At 39.2% G+C, this 10,454-nt stretch overlaps 1 protein-coding gene across 1 annotated transcript; it reads right to left on the bottom strand.

Moving 5' to 3' along the window:
• Positions 1-754: 754 nt before the first annotated feature.
• Positions 755-1,594, bottom strand: LOC142620643 (uncharacterized). The gene is made up of 2 exons (XM_075793980.1): positions 1,454-1,594; positions 755-1,108 (listed from the first exon to the last, which is right to left on the bottom strand). Exons 1-2 carry the CDS (start codon positions 1,592-1,594, stop codon positions 755-757), a joined length of 495 nt encoding a protein of 164 aa, XP_075650095.1.
• Positions 1,595-10,454: the final 8,860 nt, after the last annotated feature.

Here is a 10,454-nt window from a genome sequence, read left to right as displayed (position 1 = left end):
AACTCCTCTTATTATGGTGAATGCATGCATAAGTATAAAATTGTTCCAAAAAAGAATAAACTTCAGCCCTTTGGGCTTAATGTACTGTAAACTGAAATAAATGACTAAAAGAAAATAGACTGGGAATGAGGAGTAGCGTTTTTCATGCTTTCTTCTACTAGTAGTACTTCCTAAGATGTTTGGCATTCCATAGGTGATGTAGCTTCTGCCCATCAAGCGTCTCCAAGTGGTAGGTGCCTTTCCTCAGCCATAATGTGACTCTATAGGGTCCTTCCCAGTTCGGGCTGAGCTTTCCTTGTGCGGGGTCTCTGGCAGCGCTCATTACTTTCCTCAAGATGAGGTCTCTAACTTTAAAGTCTCGATGTTTGACTCAGAAGTTGTTGTGTTTGGCCATAAGGTCTTGGTATTGCGCAAGTCTCTATTCGACTGCCACCCTGACCTCGTCAACTAGATCAAGCTGTAGACGCATGGCCCGTCATTTCTTCCCTTGTCGTGATTGTCCACCCTGTAGCTCGTGAGACCTCAGCTAGGATGACCGCCTTGCTCTCGTATGCTAGTTGAAACGGAGTTTATCCTATAGGGGTTCTGACTGTTGTCCTTTATGCCCATAATATGCTGGGTAGCTCCTTTAGCCATATACCCTTTGCCCCCTTGAGCTGAGTCTTGATGATCCGAAGCAAGGATCGGTTCATGACTCAACTTGTTCATTGGCTTGGGGATAGGCAAGGGAAGAGTAGTGGTTCTTGATCCCTAACTATAAGCAGAAGTCTCGGAATGAGTCATTGTCAAATTGCTTACCGTTGTCCGAGATCAAGACCCTTGGAATTCTGTACCTACAAATGATGTTCCTCCAAACAAAGCTCTGTACGTTCTTTTCAGTGATTGTGGCCAGGGCTTCAGCTTCTACCCATTTGGTGAAATAGTCGATGCCGACTATTAGGAACTTCAGTTGCCTCACAGCTATTGGGAATGGTCCCATAATGTCCAATCCCCACTGGGCGAATGGCCACGAAGCGGTTATTGGGATTAGCTCTTCTGTCAGTTGTCTGATGATGTTGCTAAACCTTTGACACTTGTCGCAAGCTTTGACATAAACTTGGGCGTCCTTCTACATAGTTGGCCAGTAATATCCAGCCTGAATTAATTTATGCACCAACAACCGCTACCTTGAATGATTGCCACAGATCCCCTCGTGCATTTCTCATGACATAGTCTGCTTCTTCGGGGCCTAAAAATCTTAGTATGGTCAGGAGAAACCCCTCTTATATAGAATGTCCTTTATCAAGACGAATCTCGCTGACTAGACCTTTAGCTTTCTCACGGCTTCTTTCTCGTTAGGCAACGCTCCATCTTTTAAGTAAGAAATTAATGGGGTGGTCCAGTTGTCTTCGGAACCAATCTCCTATACATCGACAATGTCTATTAGTGGCGAGGGCTGAATAAAGGAAAGTACCTTGTTGGAGGCGATCATATATTCCACCAAAGCGGTTTTGTCAAGACAATCGGCTTGCTCATTCTCTCCCCTTGGAATTTGAACAACCTTTACTTGCAGCTCATTTACCCTTCTCTTTGCTTGCTCCAAGTACTTCTTCATTTTTTCGCACTTACATTCATAATCATCGTTTACCTAATTGATGACTTGGGAGTCGTAGTGGATAACCATGTTCGTGGCCCTTACGGCTTTGGCGAGATCTAACCTTGCTATTGTTAGGATTAGTGCCCTTAAATCCTATTGTGTGATGTTATGTATGATATTATATATGACATTATGTACGACATGATGTATGACTTAATATTGTGGTTGATAAAGTTATTTTATTATTATCTTAAATAATGGTAACATGAATATGGGACATTATCATATAGTCCATGAGATGCATTGTATGTGATTTATGTGAAAAGTCACAGAATATGTAAATCACAAGTTCTTTGTAAACTCAAAATTTATAGTTCGTAGTCGGTGATGACATTGGGCATTTCATCTGCGAAGACTATAACGTGTCAACTAAGATGATTTGTCTTGATTATGGAAGTGGAAACTTCTAGTTGATATGTTGATATGTTTTAAGAGTTAAGACATATTGAACAGGACCGCTGTGAGATTTATTATTCTCCTAACGACTGTCAAATGAATAATAAATCTCACGACTTCTATTTACATGAACTCTTAATCCTGAGAGAATAATGGACCTGATCATGAAGTGTAGGTTGCTTTGATATATCAGGAGTGAGATCTGAAGTGACGGTCAAAACCTCAGTATGTTGGGCAGCCACATTTAGTGTTGATGGAACATATATTCTCAAGATGGAATTCATAGTCTCTTGATGGAGATATAAAATATTCCATTGAGATAAGTTTAATGGGTTCAGTTATTCAGAGAGTTAGGCCTAACCACTTTAGTAAGAAATTGCTAAAGTATATATTTATGAAATTGAATTTCATAAATATATAATGAATAACTTTAAAGAATTAAACCGAGTACTCAAGAATAAGATGTAGTAATTTACAAAGTGGCAGTCTACGTTTATGACTTTGTGTTACTACGAATATTTTATGAAGGGATTACGTGTATAATAAATTCTTGGGATATAATTTATTAATAAGGCCTAGAGTGCAATTATATTTATATAGTGGTATTAAATATAATTAATGGTAACTTTGGACTTGTCAAGAGTTGACGGAAAAGCCCAAGGCCCATTGGAGCTAGTGTCTTATTGGTCCCTTTTGGTCCCACTCCAAGCCACACACTAAAGCCCAATTGGAAATGCCCAATAGGCCAGCCCAATTAGATAATCAGTTAGTTATAAAAGGAGAAACATACAGAATTTTTATTAGAAGAAAGAGAAAGATAAACTAAAAAAAAAAAAAACGGTGTGTGAGAGAGTGTGAGACACACTTTCATTCTCCCTTTGAAAAACTGATTGAGAGACCACACATCTTGGGCGTAAAGTGGAATTGGAGTGAAGATTAAAAGTGTTCCCAAGTGCTTCTAATCTTTGTTTTGAATTTCTCCACACCAAGGTACGCTATCTTGTTCTTAAATTCTGAAATTTATGTAGTGCACGTTATCAATCATGAATGAAATAGACCCTTATTTATTGCTTCCGCTGTGAGTTTTGCATGAGATGCAAAACCAGAATTTTTCCTTCAGCTATTAGGGCTTCATTCTCTGCTTCGTTGTTAGTTGTAGGGAAATCGAGTCAAACCATGCATTTGATCTCGTCACCCTCTGGAGATTGGAGTACGACCCCTGCTTCACCAGCCTTCCTGTTAGATGATCCGTCCGTGAACACATTCCATTGGGGTTGCCCTGCCCCCTGTCCTTCCGCATTGGTGAACTCCGTAATGAAGTCGGCAACCACTTGTCCTTTAACAGCGGTGCGTGGGCAATATTGTATGTTGAATTCACTTAGCTCTACTGCACATAAGGCCATACGTCCAGTAGCTTCAGGACTGCTCATCGCTCATCGTAAGGGCTTGTCAGTTAGGACGACCACTATATGGGCTTGGAAGTACGGCTTGAGTTTACGGGCTGCTGTGACTAGAGCGAAGGTGAGCTTTTCCATTGGGGGGTACCTTTCTTCTACACCATGAAGTGCCTGGCTAGCGTAGTGTATGTTAGGATTAGTGCCCTTAAATCCTATTGTATGATGCTATGTATGATATTATGTATGACATTATGTATGACATGATGTATGACTTAATATTGTGATTGATAAAGTTATTTTATTATTATCTAAAATAATGGTAACATGAATATGGGACATTATCATATAGTCCATGAGATGCATTGTATGTGATTTATGTGAAAAGTCACAGAAGATCTAAATCACAAGTTCTTTGTAAACTCAGAATTTATAGTTCGCAGTCGGTGATGAAATTGGGCATTTCATCTGCGAAGACTATAACATGTCAACTAAGATGATTTGTCTTGATTATGGAAGTGGAAACTTCTAGTTGATATGTTGATATGTTTTAAGAGTTAAAACATATTGAACAGGACCGCTGTGAGATTTATTATTCTTCTAACGACTGTCAAATGAATAATAAATCTCACGACTTCTATTTGCATGAACTCTTAATCCTGAGAGAATAATGGACCTGATCATGAAGTGTAGGTTGCTTTGATATATCAGGAGTGAGATCTGAAGTGACGGTCAAAACCTCAGTATGTTGGGCAGCCACATTTAGTGTTGATGGAACATATATTCTCAAGATGGAATTCATAGTCTCTTGATGGAGATATAAAATATTCCCTTGAGATAAGTTTAATGGTTCAGTTATTCAAAGAGTTAGGCCGAACCACTTTAGTAAGAAATTACTAAAGTATATATTTATGAAATTGGATTTCATAAATATATAATGAATGACTTTAAAGAATTAAACCGGGTACTCAAGGATAAGATGTAGTAATTTACAAAGTGGCAGTCTACATTTATGACTTTGGGTTACTACGAATATTTTATGAAGGGGTTACGTATTTAATAAAGTCTTGAGATATAATTTATTAATAAGGCCTAGAGTGCAATTATATTTATATAGTGGTATTAAATATAATTAATGGTAACTTTGGACTTGTCAAGAGTTGACGGAAAAGCCCAAGGCCCATTGGAGCTAGTGTCTTATTGGTCCCTTTTGGTCCCACTCCAAGCCACACACTAAAGCCCAATTGGAAAGGCCCAATAGGTCAACCCAATTAGATAATCAGTTAGTTATAAAGGGAGAAACATACAGAATTTTTATTAGAAGAGTTTAGAAAAGAAAAAGAAACGGTGTGTGAGAGAGTGTGAGACACACTTTCATTCTCCCTTTGAAAAACTGATTGAGAGACCACACATCTTGGGCGTAAAGTGGAATTGGAGTGAAGATTAAAAGTGTTCCCAAGTGCTTCTAATCTTTGTTTTGAATTTCTCCACACCAAGGTACGCTATCTTGTTCTTAAATTCTGAAATTTATTTAGTGCACATTATCAATCATGAATGAAATAGATCCTAGTTCGTCGCTTCCGCTGTGGGTTTTGCATGAGATGCAAAACCAGAATTTTTCCTACAATTGGTATTAGAGCCAGGTTTTCATATCATGATTGTATAATATGTGATTAAATTTTAGAATTTAAGAAAAACCGTTGTCTTTATGTTACAATTTTCTGCATCAAGTTATAGTTTTGTGTCATCATTTTTAATTTTCATTGAATCCGTGTATATATATATTGCAAGTGCGATTGAACAGTGCCATGTCTTGAGTTAGTTGCTAATATGAAATCATGTAACTGTCATCTCATGAAAACCACTTGAGACTTTCTTCAAAACCGCACGGATTCACACCAAAACCGCTTGAAACTTTCTTCAAAAGCAACAGTTATGTAACCGTATTGTGAATGGTTGAAGTTTTGCACCTTTTGGACTATATTGCTTGCTTTGACCATTTTTTGTTGCTTTGAAAAAGGTCAATCCTTGTAGATTCAAATCTTCTGACAAAAATATATGTTGTCAAGGAAAAATTGTAATATAATATTATAATATATATATTATAATATATATATGTCATAACGTAATGTAATACATATATATATTATATAATAATATATGTTATATATTATATTATAATATACTTAATACATATATATAACGTAATGTAATTAAATATATATTACATATATTAATTGATATATTATATTATATATAATATAATATGAATTTTTATATGTAATAAGGGTTTTTATTACGTTATATATATATATATATATATATATATATATTTATATATATTAATGCTAGGGTTAAGAAATCTATTCCTAATTAGATTAAGCTTCATGCTCGAAGACGCACTTGCTTGGGTTAAGCTTCATGCTGTAAGAACGAAGAGTGTCAAAGGTTTCCCTGAGATCCTCCAAGTGATCATCTTTCCTTCGGCTTTTCACTAACATGTCGTCATCATATACCTGGACGTTCCTCCCAATCTGCTATGCGAACATCTTGTTCATGAGCCTCTAGTATGTTGCGCCCACATTCTTTAAGCAGAATGGCATGACCTTGTAACACAAAAGGCCTTGGCTTGTTACAAACAAAGTCTTCTCTTGATCATCTTCATCCATTTGGATTTGGTTGTATCCTGAAAATGCATCCATGAAGCTCAGCAACTGGTGTTGAGCCATAGAGTCCACTAGGAGGTCGACCCACGGGAGAGGATAGCTATCTTTAAGGCATGCTTTGTTTAGGTCTGTGAAATCTACACACATCCTCTAGCTTTCGTTGCTCTTCTAGACCATCATGACATTCGCCAACCAATCAGGGTAGTAAATTTTCTTAATGAAACCCGCCTCTTGTAGCTTGTAGACCTCTTTCACCACTACCCGGTCTCTCTCTTGGGTGAACACCCGTTTCTTCTGGCGGATGGGTGGAAAGGAATGCGACACATTCAATCTGTGCACTATGACCGACGGGTCGATTCCTGGCATGTCTTCATGGCTCTAAGCGAAGACATTTTGGTTCTCTTTGAGGAAAGTTGCGATCGCTTGGCGAATCGTCGGGTCTGCAAGCGAAGACATCTTCCAGTCTTTCAACGGGCTCCGTCACTGTCTGATGTTCTTCTATGCTCATGGCCTAGAGGTGGTCATCCATTTCCATCATTGCTACGTAATTTTCGCGTGCGGCCACCTAGTCTCCTCCTAATTCCATTACTCCATAGTCAGTAGGGAATTTTATCATCAAATGGTAGGTTGAGGTTATAGCCTTCCACGAGTAAAGGGTGGGCCGTCTTATGATGGCGTTGTAAGCCGACGAGCAATCGACCACGAGGAATGTTACATCTTTAGTGATCTGCTGAGGATAGTCGCCTACAGTCATGGCTAAAGTGACAACACCAAGGGGGAATACCCTTATTCCTCCAAAGCTAACGAACGAAGCATTGGTTGGAACCAACCGCTCCCTGCCAAGCCCTATTTGTTGGAATGCGGGGTAGTAGAGGATGTCAGCCGAGCTGCCGTTGTCAACCAGAACCTGGTGTATGTTATAGTCTCCTACCATTATGGTAACGACAAGCACGTCATCATGTGGGTGGTGAAGACGTCGTGCATCTCCTTCCAAGAATCCGATGAGGGGTTGTTGATCTGCGACATCTTAGGTACGAAACCTGTCAGCTGGATGTTTTAAACCATCTTGAGGTAAGTCTTCCGAGCCTTTTTTAACAACCCAACAGTCATGGTGCCTCCTACGATCATTCTTATATCTCCTATGTGAAGCCTGGGTTGCACGTTTTCCTGCCAAGGAACCTGTTCCTAGGGAGGTTCGTTCTTTCCTTACTGACGAACCTCTGCAGCCTTCCTTGTCTAATAAGAGCTTTTATTTGTTACTTCAAGTCATAGCAGTCAGCTGTGTCGTGGTCGTGGTCCCGATGAAAACGGTAGTATTTGTCCCTTGACCTTTTGTTAGGATCTCCCTTCAGCTTGCCGGGAAAAGTTAGGGCTCCTTCATCCTTAATTTGCATCAACACTTGGTCAATTGGGGAAATCAGTGGGGTGAAGCTCGTGAACCTTTCCGCGGGTGGTTTGAAGCTTTGATCTTCCCGTCATTCTCTAGTTCGAGCCATCTTTCACCCCTTGTCCGATCATGCGTCTTCCTATCTTTCCCTTTTTTTGGGCTTCTCTTCTCGGGCCAGTAGTGCATCTTCCCCGTTCATGTACTTAGTCGTCCTGTAAAGCACATCTGACATGGTCTTTGGATCGTTCTTATATAGGGAAAATAGGAACTTACCCTTGCATAACCCATTGGTGAACGCTGCTACAAGTCTTGTCGTCAGCTTCATCGATCGAGAGGGCCTTCTTGTTAAAGCGAGTTATGTAAGACCTCAGCCTCTCATTTTCCCGCAGTTTAATTTTCATCAAGCATGCAGTGGAGTTTTTATACCTGTGCCCCCGATGAAGTGCAAGGCAAATTGGGCGTTTAACTCTTGGAAGGTACCAATAGAGTTGGGTGTCAGCCTACTGAACCAGATCCTTGCAAATCCCTTCAGTGTGGTGGGGAAGGCTCTACACATGATCGTGTCCGGCACCCCTTAAAGGTGCATCAAGGTCTTGAAAGACTCCAAGTGATCTAAGGGATCCTTGGACCCGTAATAGCTTTCCATTTGTGGCATACGAAACTTTTGTGGAAGGGGGAATGAACTAACAAATGCTGTGAATGGTGAGTCAGTTCGCTGGACCAGGTCATCAAGGTCGCTGGACACCCACCCTCTGAAGGCGTTCATCATGCAGTCATTTGCTCCTTCATCATCTGCATCTCAGTGACTATGTGAGGTGGGACAGTGTCAGTGACAGATGGCCGGTTTGTGTCTTGTCGTTCCGGCCTGCTCGGGGCGTTGCTACCTTCCGACCCTTCCTGGTTCCTTCTTTCTACACTAGTTCCTTCTTGATCTTCCTCCTGGGTGTTAGCACCCACATTCCTTTGGCGCAATTGTTCTTCCAAATCCTGGTTCTGTTTGGTGAGGCGTTCCACAGGAACGGCTAGAGTTTGGACTTGTCTCTCGAGTGCCATCGTGTGTGGCTCGTCTCCTTGAATGTTGTTGGTGGTCACCATCAAGCGAGTGAGTACCATGCAACTCTTTGTCCAGGAAGTGATGATGCGGCTTTACAAGTTGCTAAGATTCCCATAGACGGTGTCAACTGATGATGTCGAAATCGTCAGTAAGCCACACGGCTCTCACGCACTATGAAGAGAACCTGCACAATGCAAAAGCTGAAGGTCTTAAGAGAAGTACCGGTGTGGTATCGGCCAAATACCCTCCAACGGTCAAGTTAGAGAAATCTCTTGTTCACAACTCTAGAGTGTCAGAGCTAGGGTGAATTATGAGTACCTTGATTTATGAGGGTTTTGGGGGTATTTATAGTAATGTAGGGTTGACATTCATGCCTTGGCCAGGAAGCTCTTTCCATCTAGGAGAGAACCTCTTGGATTTCGCATATCTCTTAGAGTTCTTTTCCTTATAGGAGTCTTCTTAATTAGGGTTAAGCGTGTGGCGCAAGAACTCTCCTTATACACGTACGCGTGGAGACCAAGTAAGGCTAAGGATGGAGGTTACCCTCTTCAGCTTTGTTCCTGTCAGCCTACCGAGTCATCCCTTTATTAGGGTCATCAGCTTATAGCGTCGATCCCATTAGGGTCGTCAGCTTACTCCCTTCAACCTAATGTCGTCAGCTATGAGATGGAGCCGTGGACGTTACTAGAAGGTGGTTTTGACGAGCAAAGCTGATGAGCTCGTTGTACCCGTCACCTTTCATTTCGTCAGGAGCTAATTATAAAATTATCCTTATCAGTGGTCGTGTTAGGTATACTTATAATGTAAGATTGTTGAAGTATGTGTTAATGATTTTGAGCCAATAGATAATTGCATTATTGTCTTTTTTTAATGAATCCTGTGCATTGCACGAGTTGGCGACTAGTTAGATATAAAAGGAGATATAGAAAGAGAAAGAGAAAGTAGTACTCTAGTAGAACCAGTCAACAAAGGATGGACAAATAATGGTCCTAAGAAAAATGATAGTTTAAAGGAAAAAATTGATGAAAGACTAAAATCAATTGAAAGATCTATGATAGATACCCAAAATAATATTTTAGCAGAATTAACTAAAAAGATAGAAATTTTAAATTAATCTTTAGATATAGACAAAAAAAAAGAGACATAACAATTTTAAATATTATTGAGTCATCAAATAATGAGAAAAATAACAGACACACTGAAAATACTATTTGTCATAAATCTAAACAATATGGATATACTAAGAAACAATGTGATAGACATAATAAAATTGTTAAACAAATCAATAAATTAAAAGTTTGAGAAAGAAGTAATAAAAGAATAAATGGAAATGTTTGACGTTAAACAGAAAGAGATAGACCAAGTATCGAAAAAGGAAGAACTAAAATCAACCAACCCACTCAAAGTCAATAAAAGAAAAAGGAAACTAAAAGACATAATAATGAAATTGATAGATAATTTACCTAATCACCTAAAAGATAAAAAGGGTTGTTTACTAAAATTGAAAGATTCTATAGACATACCTATTGCTTGTATTAAGTGTAGGAAATATGGACACCATGTTATGGAATGTGGAAGAGGAGAAAAAGCTAAGAAAGAAAAAGATAAGAAATAAAAGACAAATATGAAACAAGATGAAACAAACATAAAACCAGTAACTCTACAAGACTTAATGACAGAAGTAAAAATAGTAAAACAAGAAATAAAAGAAGATAATTCCATAGACATAGATGAACAAAATATTGCAGAATTTCACTTCCTTCCTCTCTTGTAATCCTATCTCATGGTGTCCATATTTCCTACACTTAATTGATAGATAATGACATAAAGAAGTATAAATAGGATATAGAGATAGAGATTTGTTTTAATCTCCCTACTACCTTTTGGCATAGACACCGACATATAGTACAATCATCTTGTG

Source organism: Castanea sativa, chromosome 12, assembly GCF_040712315.1.
Source record: "Castanea sativa cultivar Marrone di Chiusa Pesio chromosome 12, ASM4071231v1".
Taxonomy (NCBI): Eukaryota; Viridiplantae; Streptophyta; class Magnoliopsida; order Fagales; family Fagaceae; genus Castanea; species Castanea sativa.
This window is presented reverse-complemented; position numbering and strand designations above follow the sequence as displayed.

Coding starts and splice junctions, on each gene's coding strand:
- LOC142620643 (XM_075793980.1), bottom strand. CDS start 1,594: ATGAAGAAGTACTTGGAGCAAGCAAAGAGAAGGGTAAATGAGCTGCAA. Junction 1,109..1,453: donor ATATGATCGCCTCCAACAAG/GTACTTTCCTTT, acceptor CCAACTATGTAG/AAGGACGCCCAAGTTTATGT.